The sequence below is a fragment of the Lampetra planeri genome, chromosome 35 (assembly GCF_965212315.1).
Source record: "Lampetra planeri chromosome 35, kcLamPlan1.2.h2, whole genome shotgun sequence".
Classification (NCBI taxonomy): domain Eukaryota; kingdom Metazoa; phylum Chordata; class Hyperoartia; order Petromyzontiformes; family Petromyzontidae; genus Lampetra; species Lampetra planeri.
In genome coordinates this window covers 3,986,638-4,004,962 of record NC_136141.1, presented here as the reverse complement: position 1 = coordinate 4,004,962, position 18,325 = coordinate 3,986,638, and the positions used below count along the sequence as shown (strand labels likewise).

The following is an 18,325-nucleotide window of genomic DNA, read 5'->3' as shown; positions in this document are numbered from 1 at the left end:
TAATCGAATCTGGCTTTTGTGCAGATGCGAGTTTCTCCTGCACTCGTGCCAGTTGCGAGCCGAAGGAGGAGGAGGAGGCGCGAGGTCGCAGACACGCAACGGGACTCGAGAGGCAGAGACAAGAGACCCGACTGAGAGGAGGACGAGACACGAGGCAGGAGAACGGGGCCCAGCAACGAACAAGGGGGCATCAGGAGACGAGAGAGAGAGAGAGAAGCGCTGAAGAGAAATTGAAGAAGACATGAGCGCCCCACCTCCTTACGGCTACTCGCAGCCACCCGTGGCGCCAGGATATGCTCCGCAGGGTGAGGAGTGGGAACGGTTGCTGTGTTCACTGCTGTGTGCGTGTATACAGAATTGATGAAGTATGGTCAAAATACCCCCCTCACCCCCCTCCCCTCCCCCTCTCCCGCTCACCCCCCCCCCCACCACCCTTCCCCTGATCCACAAGTGGATGCACGAGAGTGTCTGTGTGTGTGTGTCTCTGTGTGTGTGTCTCTGTGTGTGTGTGTCTGTGTGTGTGTGTCTGTGTGTGTGTCTCTGTGCGTGTGTGTCAGTGTGTGTGTGTGTACACGTGGGGTATAAGGCGGCTAAGCGTGTGCGTGTTTTTTTTTTGTGGGGGAGCGATGGCGCAGTGGTTGGCGCACTAAGCTACGAATCCCGGAGGAAAACAAAAAAAATCCCGAGTTCGATTCCCGCTGGTGACGCAATTCCGGCGGCGAATGTTTGCGTGGACCTCCCCTTGGTCGACTCAGCCTTAAACGATTGCAGTTGTATAAACCTCAGCATTGGGGTCGCGAGGGCGGCCCGGCGTGGTTGCTGTCCGCCCACCCCTCGCATCGCAAGCCTCTCCATAGGTGCTCGCTAACAGCACTTCCCACGAAAGTCCTTGAAAAGATTATATTGTTGGTGCATGGTTAGTACCTGTGTTTATGCACAGCTGTGTGTGTGTGTGGGGGGGGGCGGTGGCGCAGTGGTTAGCGTACAAACTCACGCGTTCCGTTCAATTCCAGCTCCTAGCCAACATCGTTGATACATCACGTGACTTTTTGTTGTTGTTGACACTTTCAAAGTATGAACATTGTTTCAGAGTAGGTATATTATCGGAGCATGTTTTTGTTTCCATGTTCACCAAAAGCACGCGCGGTTAATGCAGGACTTGATTCCTCGCAACATCGTGTCTGCGTGGTGTTTGAACGCGTAAAACCACGTTATTTTTTTCTTCATATTGTTCATGGCTAACGCAGTAAACACATCTAAACCGACGGTGCACGGCTCCGACCCGAGGTGGACTCTGCATTCAACTTGCTGGTGTTCAAACAGCAGCCAGTTGGGCAGGAAAGTCGTCCGAGCGTGGTTTGCTGGCTCGTGCACCGGGCCGAACCTGCACAGGTGCTGCTCAAGAACACGTGTCACCCAACGGCCTTGTCTGACTTTCCGCGGCGGAAGACTTTCATGTTTGCTTCGCACATGCGAGTGCACCTTAGCGGTGACGTCACCGCCACGTCGGGGCGATTGACCGGTCTTGTGACCTCGCCCTAGGTCGGCTCGGCGTCAAATGAGCACCCGATGCGGTTGGTAAAACGTCGCCACTGGGGAGACAAAGGCGGCCGGGCGTGGTGCTGGCCGCCCACCCCCGCGTGTGCCGTGCCGGCCTTCATAGGGGGCTCGCTGACAGCACTTGCCCCTATATACTGTAGTCTGTTAAGGCTATACGGGGGCTCTTTGTCTTTGGTTCTAAAAAAAAACCCCACACACACGGGACATCAACGAATATAAAAGGAAAAGTGCGCAACGAAGCGTGGAGAGACGGAGAGATGCAAGCTTGGAATTGCACTGAGACGGAGAGAGAGGAAACACGTGGATCAGAGATGTGGCGGGGGTGGTGGCCGATGGGACGCGTCCCATTGGCACGTCCATCGCGGAGACGGAGCGATGGGATGTCGTGCGCGGGTTGCTCGGTGGATTGTTGTTGCGGTACAAGGATCACGAGGGATGGCAACTTCTTGCGGAGGCCTTCATCCAGCAGTGGATTTATCGATACTGTGTATATATACATGCGTATGTATATATGGGGGGGGGGAGCGGTAGTGTAGTGGTTCGTGCACTTGTGAGCCGAGTTCGACTCCCGCTCACGACCGTACATTAGTGGCGAGCATCTCAACCGGTCCTCGACCTCCTCTAGGTCGACTCAGCCTTAATAGTACTCGGTGCAGTGGGTAAACATCAGCACTGGGGAAACAAAGGCGGTCGGGCGTGGTACTGACCTCCCCCCCCCCCCCCACCTACCATCGTGTTGGCCTTCATAGGTGCTACTCTGGCTAACAGCACTTTGCCCAACAGCCTTTAGAAGCGACACGGGGTAAAATGTCCGCCTTGGTGTGGTGATGCGTGTATCCGTTTGTCACCCCCATATACTCCCCAGCAAATAGAGTTTGGCCAGGTGGCTTTCATGGACACGCACGCCTCCCCTCGGGGCCCTCCTTTGCACGCTGGGGTTTTCACCGCGCGGGTTTGGCCAGCGCGACAACTCCAGGGCAACGAAAAAAAACCCCATTCTGCTAAAGTCTAAACTAAAACTCTTGGGTCTTACGGTTATGTCACGTAAATAAAAAATTAACCCGTAAAAACAAAGTTTTTCACTATAAATCCTTTATATGCGTGGCATCGGTTTTATTTTATTATTCATTTATGTTTTTCTTGAGTAAGAGTTTCATTTTTATCACATTGGTAGTTTAAATTAAATATGAATTTTTTTTTTCCTAAAAGTGGAAAATTTTCTCCACGAAAATAAATTGTCACGCACAACGAGTCTGTGTGCAAAATGTCAGCTCGATTGGATCACGGGAAGTGGGTTAAAAAACGACCGAAAGATTTGCACGATCTTAAGCGCGCAAGCAAGCAAGCAAGTGAACTTAATATAAAGGATTTAAAAATAATAATAGATCACGACGTTTCGATCAATGTGTTTTTTATTTACGTGGCTTGACCGAAAGGCACAAGAGTATGCATTCCTGCTGTCACGAAAGCTTTAAATCAAGATCTAAACAAATAAGTGAAGGAGCCGGTGCATCGGAGCGTGGCGGTGAGGGTGTGGGGGGGTCGTGAATCCCAGGCTGCTTGTAGGCACACCTCTCCATCAACAACAAGTGGGGAATGTCGGTGGTGGCTGTTGGTGGCTTATGCAACCGCCGAATATGAACGTCAGTGGATGAATGCATGACAGGATAATGAGTCGGATGCCTTATATGACCTGTCCCAGGCGCCGGCTAAAGTGGCACCCCGGGGTAAAGTCATCTTGTTGGGTGACTTTTATGCCCCAGTACGTTTTGGTGCGTGCAGGTAGCTGAATCCGGAGTGATTGGAAGGCATGGGCCAGATCGGCTCAATAACGTTAGGAGGCCGCTAGACTTCTGTGCAGCCCATGGGCTTGTAATCGCCAACACGCTCTTCCGGCGTCGGCGATTCCACGCAACATCATGGATACGCGCCGGATCAAAACGAGAACATCCGGAATATGGAGCGATGGAACGGAGAATACGGGCCCATGTCCTTGATGCCAGGACCTACCGTGGAGCTGATATCTCGCCATCGGCCTGTCATCCGTAATGTGTGCCTGCCGATGTGGTGGGCGTCCAACTAGGGACCCCGTTCAATCCCACAAAAGCCTTGGACCCGGCTAACCGGTTTTAGAACCATCGTGAGTCAATAGGCCTTGGACTCAACGCAAAACGGAAATGGGCACGCAATTTAGTGCTTCCCAGAAACGCTGGCTGACGGAGGCGTGTTCCCCAAAGCTGAGACAACAGCTCCACTCCCATCTTATGAAAACTCACGTACCCAAGAATGAGGAGGAGTTTAATCGCAACCTCCGCTCGGGAAAGTTCAGCGAGCCGTGCGACCGCTACAAGGACAAGGCGGTGGTTTCACGAGTCGCCGATCGGATGGAATTTGCCTCGGCAGCTCACGATCACGAATGACTCGCTCATGGAAGTAATGTGCAGTGCGACACCTATTATCTCCGGCCAGGGCCTGTCCATAGGGAGATGCGGGGCCTGGGGCAAATCACCTTGCGTGCCAACCCGCCTACGTCGCAGCACAACGGGGGGCGGGGGGTGCCCCCTCCCCCCAAAAGTGCGGGGCCCGGGGCAGTCTCCCCGATTCACCGTGAGCCAAGGAGGGACGGCTCTGTCTCGGACCCAGGCAGGGGGTGGTGTGGGGAGAACAGCTTCGCGGCTTTGCTGGACATTTCTGTGAGGGTTTGTGCAACCCTTAGCTCACAGAACACCGCGGGGTCAAGGTGCGTTTGGCCGTGATGTCACGACTCGCACTCCCAGTGGCGTCAACTGTTAATGAGTCGACGATGACGTGGCGTTTTCCCAACAACAACAACGACAATAACAACGACAACAACAACGACAACAACAACAACAACGACAAAAGCCTCGCCGAGGAATGGTGACCCATTATTTTTCGAGGAGGGCCCTGCCAAGTTTTCTCGCAATGGTTGCCCCCGGATAATGCGATGGGGTTATTTGGCAGCTGTTTGGCCAACTGCTGTGTACGTTTGTGTGTGTACATCGTTTGTGCGTATAGTTTTCGTGCGCGCTGTACTGCACAGTAGCGTACTGTACGTGTCGTGCGTGGCATTCTCTAAGCTCACCATAATAAGCAGCTAGCATAGGGGCCTTCCATAAATGACGTCACGCACGTAGGGGCGGGGGGGGGGGGGTCAGACGTTTGTGACGATGTGTGACGAGGGGGGGGGGTTTGACAAATGTGACGTCACATCAAAATGCGCAACTTTAAATACATATAGACAACAGGTTCTTCTTAATTAAATAGACTTTTTAATAAATGTTTTCTCCTACAACATCAGAGTGCAGCGCCACATTAAATACGCACTACAATGACAATAGTTTAAAGCGATTTGAAGCATGTTTTATATATTTTTTGGGGGGGGGGGGGCAGAGCTTTGTGACGTCATATTTGAGGGGGGGGGTCGGACTTTTTGTGACGCCGTGTGACGAAGGGGGGGGGGGGGTAAAAAATCGTCCAAAATCGCGTGACGTCATTTATGGACGGCCCCATAGACGTGGGAGCATTTGCGTACAGCGCAAACTTTTGGTGCACACTGTCCTCTTGCTCGCAATGTGGGTCTTAACCTTTAAATGTTTAAAAAAAAAAATCAGCCTTCTTGATAAACTAGATCGACGAGGTCACTGTGTTTAATTTTGTGTGCATTGCTTCGACCACTGCGCCTCCAACTCCCTCCCACGCACGCGCTCCACAAGCACATTCGCAGACGCCACCACCACCACAAAAGCAAAAAATTAACCCGTAAAAACAAAGTTTTTCACTATAAATCCTTTATATGCGTGGCATCGGGTCGGCTAGAGTCCTCTCGTCCTCTGGCTTGAGATGGCTGCCACCTATGGGTCAGATGATTGTCTGGCAGCATTAAACAATTGGTAATTAAATATTTTTTTCCCTAAACAGTGTAAAATTTAGGAAAAAAATTTTCTTACGAAAATGCATTGTCACGTACAACGAGTCTGTGTGCAAAATGTCAGCTCGATTGGATCACGGGAAGTGGGTTAAAAAACGACCGAAAGATTTGCACGGTCCTAAGCAAGCAAGTGAACTTAATATAAAGGATTTAAAAGGCATTTCTTCTTGCAGGCTAAGGGTCACGTTTTCAGCACCCGACTGCCAATACCTCGCGCGGGCCCGCGATTGTTGTTCCGGCAGCCGCCGATTCACTCCGGCCGCTCGCTCGCCGGTAGACAGTCATCTCCTTATCCCTCTACTATCGCTACTGCACTCGTTCACGTTCATTACACGCTTTTAAATTTCGATTTAAAGCTTTCGTGACTGCAGGGATTCATCGTCTTTGTTCTTTCGGTAAAGTCACGTAGAAGGGAAATAATAAAATAAAAAAACATAGTAAAATAATTCTCACGACGTTTCGGCTACAACGCAAGCAGCCGTCATTCTTCACCTGAGGACGGCTGCTTGCGTTGTAGCCGAAACATCGTGAGAATTATTTTATGATGTTTTATTTTTATTATTTTATTATTTCCCTTCTACGTGACTTTACCGAAAGAACCAAGAAGATACACGCTTTTATTTAACTCACTCTGTCTGTTGGCGTTGTTGTTGTTGTCGTATCCTCAAATCTTGTAACTCAATTTTAACCCACTTGCAAATTTGGCATCGACTGCAAACTTCGTATGCTTATGTCTTACTGATGACAATACTATATTCTATTCTTGGTTCTTTCGGTAAAGTCACGTAGAAGGGAAATAATAAAATAATCTAAATATAAAAAATTACAAATTCTCACGACGTTTCGACTGCAACACAAGCAATCGTCATCAGGTGTGAAATCCACAGGAAGAAAATGTGAAAAAAGTGACGCTTTGCTGGAGATTACTATAAACTATTTGTTATTTTACCAGCTAAGGCCCACTGAGCTATAAAGCTCAGTGTGGGAAGCGACCTGACCACAAATGAAGTCTCAACAAAGTGGCTTACAATGTGGAAATGTATAGCAGCAGGCAAATGCGCTAAACCTCATGTCAATCATACATTTAGAGGAAAAAAACCAGAGGACGACGCGACTACGAGGGGAACATGTAAACAACAAATATACAGCAGCAGCAGGCGTCAGGGTCGGGATCGAATTAACGGCCTCCTGTATACCAGGCGAGGTAGTCAACATCTCCTAGCCACCGTGGCAATTCAGGTCACAACAACACTGACCCACCCATCCATTAATTTACTAACCCACTCAATGACCTACCCATTCACTCACCCACCCACCCACTCGCCCATGCACTAACTCGCACACTTAACTCACCGATTCACCAACCATACTGAAGTCCAAAACACTTATATTACTTCCTCTACGCTCTGCCCTGCTTTTGAATTCCCCCCCTTCCAACCCTCCCCGATCGTCCCTCTTTTGCCCGAGCTTTTATCATAACCTTGCTCAATTCAAGACACGGAGTTGTTACGCACCAGAGGTCGCAACCGGGTACCCGATACCCGGATACCCGTACCCGGCCGGGTACGGGTGTACGGGTAGCCGTTTGTGACCCTGGTGCAGCCGGGTACGGGTAAGCCGTGAGTCACTGGTGAGTAACTGTTTGTCACTCATTTCGGGTAGGGTACGGGTAGGGAACGGGTACCCGTACCCGGCCGGGTACGGGTAGCCATTTGCGACCCTGGTGCGGCCGGGTACGGGTACGGGTAAGGAATCAAAACCCGTTTGCGACCTCTGTTACGCACTCTTGCCCATCACTTTGACAGTTGTTCCTGTTTGTTGCTGACCGCTTGACGTTTCGGGCCTTTCGGGCCTCCTGCTGCTCAGCAAACTGTGTCAACCACTAGCCCCGTGGCTTGTCCAATGGGTTTCTGCGCGCGTGGCCGAATTCCTGTAAACGGGGACCCGGTTTCCTTGTAACGCGTGGGGGTATTTAAAAAAAAACTGGATATCTTCCCCTTAACAACAAGCAGCTGGAATCTGTTTATACGAATGAACGAGAAAAAAAGCCACAAGGGAGATGTTGCAAAAATGGAACTAATTTCCCTGTGTACATAATCCTATCCCTGGCACCATAGTCCTAATCATAGCCCAAATCATGTGCCTAGCCCCTAACCGTATGCCCAGCTGTATCACTAAGCCCAGTCTTAACCCCTAACCCTTGACTTAATTGTACCCATGCCCTGAAACCCCGACCATAACCTTCGTCCTATATAGCCTTAGTCTTAATAATAGCTCAAGTGTTAATCATAACCCTAGCCTCAGTCCAAGTCCGAGCCAAACCCTGGCTCTAGCTCGAGATGGTATATCCGAGCCCTTGGCTGAACCCAAGTCCTATAGCAGAGGTCGCAATCGGGTACCCGTTACCCGTACCCTACCCGATACCCGGCTACCCGTACCCGGCCCGGGTACGGGTACGGGTAACGGTTTGCGACCCTGGTGCGGCCGGGTACGGGTAAGGAATTAAAACCCGATTTAAAGCTTTCGTGACTGCAGGGATTCATCTTCTTGGTTCTTTCGGTAAAGTCACGTAGAAGGGAAGTAATAAAATAATAAAAATAAAACATAATAAAATAATTCTCACGACGTTTCGGCTACAACTGCTTGAATCAAAACCCGTTTGCGACCTCTGCCCTATAGCTTCGCGATGATAGCCTCATAACCATAGCCGTGCCCAAATTATAGACCAGGGGGTGGGAAGCCTGCAATAATAACAATTGCATTGATATCGCGGCTTTTCATCAAGGATCTCGAAGCACTGTACAGGACAACGAGCAGCAGACACTTAGCATTAAAATAAAAAAAATATTTTTAATACATTTTAAAAAGCCATTTGCTAAGTGAACTAAACGTTTAGTAAGCGGAAGCGTAACAGACCAAGAGCCGAAAGGTGCCCACCCACGAGTTGCGTAAAGAGCCAAGTATATATACAAGTGTGAAAACATATTAACAGTTTTTGGCACGGCACGGGATACATGATTCTTTGCTACGACTGTGATAGTCTGTTATACCTTCTTGGTTCTTTCGGTAAAGTCACGTAGAAGGGAAGTAATAAAATAATAAAAATAAAACATAATAAAATAAAACATAATAAAACATTATGTTTTATTTTTATTATTTTATTACTTCCCTTCTACGTGACTTTACCGAAAGAACCAAGAATATGAATCTCTGCAGTCACGAAAGCTTTAAATCGAAATTTAAGTCTGTTATACGTTACGCCCCTTCTATAGAGCCGCGTGTGGTGGACTAAAAAGCCGCACGCAGCTGGGGGAGACGCCAGTTGGCCACCGCTGCTCTGGAACCAACCCTAGCCCTGGGCCAAACTCAATCCCTAACTTCATTCCTAACCCCAACACGAGCTCCAACCCAAGCATGAATTTTATCCATATCCCCAACACTACGCTTAGCTCTCGTAGCGTAGCCACAATCCAATCACTATACCTCTAGCATTTATGGCCCTAACACTAGCCCGGGTAGGCAACCAACTTAACAAAGATAGAGCGATTGTTTCGATTGAAAGCTTTCGTGACTGCAGGGATTCATCTTCTTGGTTCTTTTGGTAAAGTCACGTAGAATGGAAATAATAAAATAATAAAAAATAAATTGTATTATGTTTTAGTATTATTATTTTATTAAAGTCACGTATATTGAAAATAATAAAATATATTTTATTATGTTTTATTATTATTTTATTATTTCCATTCTACGTGACTTTACCGAAAGAACCAAGAAGAGCGATTGTTCTCGAATTCTGTTAGTCAACTACAAACCTCAATAGTTCAAGATGCCGCCAATGCACATGGTGAAGCCGAGACGGCGGTCCTTAAAGGGCCGCGTGGGGCTCCGGTGACCCCTGACCCTAGCCTTAGCCCTCCTTCTCGCCACAACCGTGAGAGCGGTTGCGAGTTAAGGGCATGGTGGGGGGTGGGGGGGGTCTCTGGTGGGAACCCGGACTGAAAGTTAAGTGAGAGAGCGAAGCTTCCGAGAAAACCACCAATTTTTATGGCACTGTTTGTTTGCTGGCCATTAGACTTTATTGGAGGCCTGTGCTCAGCAACTGATGACAGCTGTGGCTAATACTGTTCACACTGCTTTCATCGCTGGCAATGCTGTTTGCCTATGCGGATGCCGTTGCTGATAATACACTGCTGTTGTTGTTGAAGTATAAGATAACGATGTTGCTGCTGATGATACTGCTGATGACGCGCCTGATAATCATGAAGATCAGCGTCAGAGTGGGCCCCATTATTCCTCCTAGCTCATATGTGAGCCTATCGAACCTTGATTGGTGCTCGCTAACAGCATGTCAAATGTGATAATATAATAACCTAATAATAATCAAAATTATAAGTGTCTTCTTTATCCAGAAAATCCCAAGGACTCCTTTTCTGGAGGTTCTGGCTACATTTTTTTTTATTTTAAAAGTTTTCAACCAATTTATGATTCACAATTGATAGTTGAGTTAAGAACGCGTAAGTGAAATGTCAGAATCGAAATATTTATACTGGAGGAATCCGATGACCTATAAAGCTCCTTTTCACAGATGTTGCGTCGTAAACCCTCCGCCACGGCCAATATATAAAGTTGTCACGTGATGAAGAAACGTGCCAGATTATCATCGCTTCAGCACAGAGGTCGCAAACGGGTACCCGATACCCGTACCCTACCCGATACCCGGCTACCCGTACCCGGCCGGGTACTGGTACGGGTAGCCGTTTGCGACCCTGGTGCGGCCGGGTACGGGTACGGGTAGGCCGTGAGTCACTGGTGAGTAACCGTTTGTCACTCATTTCGGGTAGGGTACGGGTAGGATACGGCTACCTGTACCTGGCCGGGTACGGGTACGGGTACCCATTTGCGACCCTGGTGCGGCCGGGTACGGGTACAGGTAAGGAATCAAAACCCGTTTGCGACCTCTGTTTCAGCAGCAGCAGCAGCACCAGGCGTGTGTTGTTGGAGAGCGATTCGCGCAATGATCAACGACCGCGTGCGGACGTTCCGCTGGTAGTTACAACCGGCTTCATCGGGCAGCTGTCATAAATATGAAAACGTTTCGTGGTTGCGAAAGCCAGCGTCGATCAAGGAAACCAGATAAGTCCACATATGTGGGCAACGTGTGCGTGCGAGCGTGAACGCTAACAGCACTTGCCCCTACAGTCTGTTAAGGCTATACGGGGCATCTCTGTGCGTGGGTGTGTGTGTGCGTGCGTAGGAGTGGAGTGGTTAGCATGTTGAGCTATGAAATCCGGCGGAGACTCAACTTCGATTCCCGCCCACAGCCAACACCGACAATTATCCGAGCCGGTCCTGCGTCTCCCCTAGGTCGACTGAGCCTCAAATGAGTACCTGGTGTGATGTGTAAAAAATCGGCCTTCACGAGGTGCTCGCTAACAGCACTTGCCCCTGCAGTCTGTCAAGGCTACACGCTGGGGGATCTTCGTCTTGGGGGTTTAATTTGGGAGATGCATATGTGGTGGGGTAAAACATTAACAGAGGACGCCTCTGTTCCGAGTAGTAACTTGCATTGTTGGCGGAGACAGCGTCGCCTTGTTTAGCGCGTCGCATCCTCACGATTAGGACCCCGGAGCGAGCGAGCGAGAGTCAAAAAAAAAACCCGACGGAGCCTTCACGAACGGCGGCGACCTTGGGGGGCAGCAGCGACGGCGGCGGCGGCGGCGGCGGCGGCCACGCTCCGCACGTGTCGCCGCAAAATCCAGAGGCAGCGGGATGTGGAAGTGTTTTGCGAAACTCCCTTCAACGTGGGCGTCGAGGAGGTGCGCCGGGTCCCCTGGCCTCTCCAGGGGAATGCGTGGCCAAGTGTGGGCTGATGTCATCCAATCCTTCTAAATGGATGTTGCCCCCCCCCCACTTCTCCCCGCGATGTGTGGGCTTCCTCCACGTGATCCCCGGCTTCCTCCCACGTGGACATCAACGCTCGTGAAAGTGGCTTCTGCTTCATCCGCACGGCCGATCTCGGCGGACAGCAGCGTCTCCGAATGATTTACCTTGAAGCGGGTCGAGTCGGGTATCTGGTTTGAAAACGTCTCAATCTATGCACCGTGTTTCCTCTCCCTACCCCCCTTCTCTCATTCGCCCACCCCCGCTCCTACCCCCAGCCGCGTACCCCCCTCAGTATGGCCCCCAGTATCCACCCGCCTGCGCGCAGCCCCTCAGTTACCCAAGTCAAGCGGGCCCTGCGTACGCCCCGGGCCCTCAGCCCACACCGGCCGTGGTGATCATGGCCGGAGGCTGCCCTTCCTGCAGGTGAGAACCCCACCCCTCCCCCGCCGTGGTAACGTGGAATTTCCAACACTGGTTGCGATGGAGCAGGGGCCCAGCCACCTGTCCCGACGAGCCGCGTGCAAAATGAGTCGTCCATTGAAATCGATGCTTGTGCTCGCAACGCACGAATCGACGCGTGCGTTCAGTTCGTCGGCCTATGGGCTTTCCGGGGCTCAGATTTTAATCCAGAAGCATTGGTTTATGAAGTTAAACTCTGGGGCACCAGGTCTATCAAGCCTGTGCTGTGTACTCCGATTAGCGCGGTTGGCCACGTATGGTGCAAAACAAGTTCAGCATACACCCTGCAGGAAAGTGCAACGCAATACCGGTACCAGAATTCGGTACGACCTGAACACAGATGCCAATGCCTGGACAGGTGGCAGCTCTACCCAGGATGGGGCATATTACACTGGTCAACAAAATTTTTTTTTTTCTGGCCTGGACTTTTGCAGCTGTTTTAGACTAATTTCAGGGTGCTGATTCCAAATCTGATCTCAGATTTGCTCACTCACATCTCATTTTTATGCTATCGTCATACCCTATTTTCATTGATTTTACCCGAAATTAACTCTGTCACTTATGATTGCAAGTTGTTGCGAGTCAGTGACAGCTTTAGTGTTAAAATATGGTGCTGTATTTTTAGGATAGTGTGTTTATAATATTATTTTATGTAGATATCCACATTTATTTAATCTTTTTCTTCTGCAGTTTTTATTGAAAATGCAATATATCTCAAAAACCTGATGTGATAGACAAAAACTGATGCCAGATTTGGAATCAGCACCCCACAATTACCTTAAAACCGTTGGAATAACCTTATGCCAGAAAAAGTGTGTTGACCAGTGTTATAAGCAGACCGTACGCCTCCTTCACACATCTATCCCTGCACTTAACACATCCCCCCCCACATCCCATCAGCCACACGGCCGTCTAGAAGTGCACCATAGCATTGGTTTAGCGCAAGTTAATTTGTGCAGACCGGTTTCGACATTCAGTGTCTCATCAGCAGAGTCGGGCTCGCCTGAACTTTGTTCATTTGTGATGATGATGATGATGAAAAAAATAAGAATAGGCTTTACCCTTCATGGCAAGAATACTGGAGGCGTTCAGATGTTCAAACACCAAATAGCTCATTATCACAAGCAGAGGTCGCAAACGGGTTTTGATTCCTTACCCGTACCCGTACCCAGCCGCACTAGGGTCGCAAACGGGTACCCGTACCCGTATCCGGTCGTACCCGTACCCTACCCGTATCCGGCCGGGTACGGGTATCGGGTACCTGATTGCGACCTCTGGGATGAAGCCATGTTGCAGGCGTGGGTGAGTTGATTCTAGGAACTTGAATTGTGAGAAGAGACACGACGTTGGGAAGTGAGTGACAAACGGTTACTCACCAGTGACTCACGATCTACCCGTACCCGGCCGCACCAGGGTCGCAAACGGGTACCCGTACCCGGCCGGGTACGGGTAGCTGGGTATCGGGTAGGGTACGGGTATCGGGTACCCGGTTGCGACCTCTGATCACAAGGCATCAAGTCTGCATTGACCATACACGCTTGTGGTAAAACATGCAAATGGAACATTCGTTGATATTATTTGCATCGTCCTTGAAACTGATTGGCCTCTTATGGCCTTGTCTCACCAGATACACTTCAGAGATAGGAGCCGAAGTTTCCGTAGCCACGGTTGTTTTTTTGACTTGGGCCGCGTGGTGCTTGTTTCACGCAAAAACAATCTTGTCAACAACCCTCCACCACCCAATAAGATAGTCACGTTTTGCAAAGCTGTTATTATCATCATCATCATAATCATCATAAACACGTGCCAACGTACTGATCGAATCCTGACTACTTGGAGCTCGGAGGCGGCTTGAGAATTTCACGACCGAATTCTCAACGTCCTAACCGTACGTTCAACGTTTTTTTGCCCAAGACTCTTCTGCTCTTCGCTGAGGGAGGTTCGCCCGAGAAGGCCTTGAGTGTTCCTCAACACGAAACACGCGGGAGCCCTTTGCTTCACGCGCCACGTTCCGGCTCGCCGTCGTCGCGTTCGCGATGTGAATGCCCCGATGACGACTGTCTAGCCCACGTCCCAGTTTTAAGTCCTAGCCAACTAACTTCCAGCCTCATGTCGCTTTGCGGCGGGCGTCGTCGCGCTAACGATGTGACTGCCCTGATGACGACGATGTCGATGATGATGCCGTGCCTTGCTGCAGGATGGGCGTGATGCAAGACGACTTCACGTGCTGCGGGATCTTCCTCGCCATCTGCTTCTTTCCCCTGGGCATCCTGTGCTGCTACGCTCTGCGCCAGAAGCGTTGCGCCAGCTGTGGTCACACCGTGGGATAGCGGACCGGCCTGGCTGCCCACCCTCCCTGTCTAGCCCAGGTCAACCTCTCTGTCTAGCCCAGGTCACCCTCCCTGTTTAGCCCAGGTCAACCTCTCTGTTTAGCCCAGGTGTCTCTGCCCCAAACCCCCCCCCCCGAGCCACCTTGCCCTGAATCAATACACTCAAGCCACCATTGTTTGTTGTTGTTGTTGCTGCCCAATGTTAAGTCATAGCCAATTCCAGCCTGATGTAGCCCAGTGTCTAGTCCGGCATATAGCCAAGTCGGTTTGATATAACACTTCCTAGCCTGGGTTAAACTAGTTCAACCGAGTCACCTAAGCCGAGCCCTGCCTAGCTGAGATTTAAAAAAAAAAATTGTTTAATGCAGCCTATAGCACTTCTTAGCTTGGTTAAAATTAGTTTAATCGAGTATCTAGCCTAGGCCGAGCCCTGTCTATCCTAGATTCAACTAGTCTTTAAGCTAGCATCTAGCCGAGGCTTAACCCTGCCAAGCCGAGGTAAACTAGGTTTTAAGATGTGTGTATCTATGTGTGTGAGCGGGCGTTCGACACTTCACATGGCGTCAAGGTGCACATAGCCTGGCACAAGCGTCGTGGTGACGTCACCGCCACTTAGTGGCGAATGGCGGTTGTTGTTGTGGGAGAAACACTCCGCTAGGCAGGGGTACAGCTGGTTTCATCTACCGGTCATCTCAGTCGGCCAACCCACGGCAACTGCTGGGTCTGTCCCGAGACCTCCTGCCAGCAGCGAGCCGTCGACACTTTCGCGTGGCCTCAAGGTGCACCTAGCCTGGCACAGTCGCTGTAGTGACATTACCGTCACTTAACGCGGTGGCGTAGCGGTTAGCGCGCCGCGCTACGAGCCCGGCGACCCGAGTTCGATTCCCGCTCGCGGCCAATAACCAGTGACGATTATCTGTACCGGTCCCCTAGGTCGACTCAGCCACAAATGAGTACCTGTTGCGGTGTGTAGTAAACATCGCCGCTGATGAGTCAAAGGCGGCCAGGCGTGGTGTTGGCCACCCACCCCCTCGCGTGCCATTCTTGCCTTAGGTGCTCGCTAACAGCACTTGCCCCAACAGTCTGTTCAGGCTATACGGGGGGAATCTGTGTCTGTGTGTGCGTGAGAAACACACGGACACACATGCACGCACACACTTGCACACACGGATACATAACGCGAAACGAATGCCGTGCTATCACCGCGTTGACCAGAGGCGAGGAGGTTGTGACCCCTCTGTGTTGTGGCCTTCGTGACCTGTGGAGGGGCTTGGGGGTCGGGGTGACATTGGTTTCGATTCGAGGGGCCACCGTACCCCCCCCCCCCCCCCCAAAAAAAAAAAACCCACTGCTTTTTAAGTATTTTATCTCAGTAACGAAACTTCACACCCACGTTGGATTGCCTGGGTGTGTCGAGGACGATAATGCGAGTACCCCTGCGCGGGGGGGAAAGTGAACAGCGGTTGTCCTGTGGTAGAGACCGGCTCCCGTCATGGGAATGTGGATTTTCCTCCCACTGGCTCAGGGCAGTAAACTGGAGGTGAGCGACAGTATAGCTACCAAGCCAAGTGGTCTCGGCCACCATCTTGCGCGTGTATTCATTCCGGAAGAAATTGCTGAATGTGTCTCGAAGTGCTTTTTTTTTTGTCATAAATAAAGTTTTACGTTAATTGGTTTTGTTTTGTTTTCGCTTTTATTTGTTTTTAATGTCGCGCAAGTTACAATGCCGATGTGCCCCGAGTAGGAGAGTTTCCGAAGTCGGCGCGCACACAGCCACACACCCTGGAAGCCTGCGAAGTTCAGCCCAATGCTGGGCCACGTGCTTTTGGAACTCGGTAACTCACCCATCCACTCAACTCTCGGCCCGTCTGGGGTTTGGCACGGGCAATCTAGGGCCTTCGCACATCCGATTAGCACGGTTGGCGATATACGTCGCGAAAGAAGTTCAACGTACATCTGGCGTTTAGGTGGCGGGAATAGATTTGTGCCCAGACTTGCTAACGGTTATTGCCGTGTTGAACTTTATCGCAGTAGTCTGCGCGGCTTTTGATAAATCTGGGAATGACCGAGAAATATGTCTGGGTTGAGGTCTTTCCAAAAGGTGGCAAACCCCCCGCGAAGATTTTTCAGAACAGTTTAAGACATACTCATGAACACTGATGGGGTGGGGTGGCACGTGCCCCCCCCCCAAATGATCCGATCGAAATCCCTAATTTCGATCGGATCATTGGGGTTTATTAGCAATAAATCGGCATTTTGCGACCCCCACTGCCACTGTCTAGCATATTATTATTGTGTGCCAGGGACTCTATGAGATGATAGGACAATAGTCTGAGCCCATAATTGGTATTAAGTAACGGCAAAGCGGTTATAAGTGACTCAGAATTGTGCGCAGTTGCGTCTACAGCACACGACTTCCCTGAAGGCATTCACCTTCAGCGAGCGCGATGGCGATCGCACAACGCGGTTCGAATTCGACCCTCGATCGATGGCTGCGCCATCGCCGCACACGCGTCGAATAAAAAGCAAGGGACAAGCCCTTACTCACTAACAACTCCTTACTCGCTAACAACTCCTCTATCATTTTTCATTGCTGGAGGGGTTGCTGCTCCCCCCCCACCCTTCCTAAAAATCCTGGCTCCGGCCATTGTTCACGAACACGGCGTGGGAAAGTTTTCGTCCTTTCGAAGTGGTCATTCTCTCTTCAATCGCTGTCGTCTCTCCGTCTTCCGCACTAGTTTGGCGCCATCTGTCGGAAGCAAAGCATGGGCGGAGGAGCGACGCTCACAACCAGGAGCGGGGGGGGGGGGGGTCTTCTTTGGTTCGTTCGGTAAAGCCACGTCGATATAAAAATAATAAAAATAAAAGATCAAGTGAATAAAAATAATTAAAGGAGAGGGCTGCCGGGTGGATAACCAAAAAAAAAAACCGCAGCAAGTTGACATCGGTGATGATGAATCGGCCAGCCGACTTCAGTGCGGCGTCAACTCCAGTGATGGAAATGGGACAGGAACGCCCGCGGTGGGAGTGGGAATGTGAACCCGACTCACAGGTAGACCCCCCCCCCCCCCCGAGACGAACAGAGAAACCCGCTGACACGCACAGAGGCCCACATAGACACACACAGGGACCCACAGACTCACTCAGAGACCCACATAGATGCACATAGACCCACAGACTCACACAGATACGCACAGACTCACACAGAGACCCACAGACTCACACAAGGACCCACAGACTCACACAGAGACCCACATAGACACACAGAGACCCACAGACGCACTCAGAGACCCACAGACACACAGAGACCCACATAGACACACAGAGACCCACAGACACGCACAGAGACCCACAGACTCACACAGAGACCCACAGACACGCACAGAGACCCACAGACTCACACAGAGACCCACAGACACGCACAGAGACCCACAGACACGCACAGAGACCCACAGACTCACACAGAGACCCACAGACTCACACAGAGACCCACAGACTCACACAGAGACCCACAGACTCACACAGAGACCCACAGACACGCACAGAGACCCACAGACTCACACAGAGACCCACATACTCACACAGAGACCCACAGACTCACACAAGGACCCACAGACTCACACAGAGACCCACAGACACGCACAGAGACCCACAGACGCGCACAAAGACTAAAAAAACGGAGCGAAGCTCCTCCTCCACCATCGAGTGCACGGCCCAGATCTATCTGGGGCGGCGGGGGGGGGTATTTATGAGAAATGTCTTCTCAAAAAAACGAGTATTTTATTCTCATTTCCAGCCGCTGGTCAACAACCCATGACGCACGTGTCAGTCCTGTGACCTCATGCCGGCGAGCCTTCGACACGTCACGTGGCCTCCGGGCGAACCCAGCCCTGCACAAGCGCCGTGGTTGACGCTACCGGCGCTCACGGGCGAACGGCGACGATTGTCGTTTGATAAAATTGCGTAGACGGGCGCGCGCGCACGCGGGGAGCGGTGGCGCAGTGGTTGAGCGCGTTGCAGTCCAAAGCCCCGGTGGAATTCATTTCGATTCGTGGCCAACGTGAGTGGCGAGCCGATACCCCCCCCCTCCCCCCACAGCTCTCAAGGGCCACTGCCATGCTCCTCAAACTCACGTTTGGCTAAC

At 50.9% G+C, this 18,325-nt stretch overlaps 1 protein-coding gene across 1 annotated transcript; it reads left to right on the top strand.

The window, feature by feature from the left end:
- On the top strand, positions 1-15,856 carry BRI3 (brain protein I3). The gene is made up of 3 exons (XM_078610970.1): positions 1-305; positions 11,668-11,815; positions 14,049-15,856. The coding sequence occupies exons 1-3, from the start codon at positions 242-244 to the stop codon at positions 14,179-14,181; spliced, it is 345 nt and encodes a 114-aa protein (XP_078467096.1). The 5' UTR covers positions 1-241; the 3' UTR covers positions 14,182-15,856.
- Positions 15,857-18,325: the final 2,469 nt, after the last annotated feature.

Excerpts from the sequence above, each read along its gene's own strand:
- BRI3 (XM_078610970.1), top strand. The coding sequence starts at position 242 with ATGAGCGCCCCACCTCCTTACGGCTACTCGCAGCCACCCGTGGCGCCA. Across the intron at positions 306-11,667 it reads GCCAGGATATGCTCCGCAGG|CCGCGTACCCCCCTCAGTAT; the intron begins GTGAGGAGTGGG and ends TCCTACCCCCAG. Across the intron at positions 11,816-14,048 it reads GGAGGCTGCCCTTCCTGCAG|GATGGGCGTGATGCAAGACG; the intron begins GTGAGAACCCCA and ends GCCTTGCTGCAG.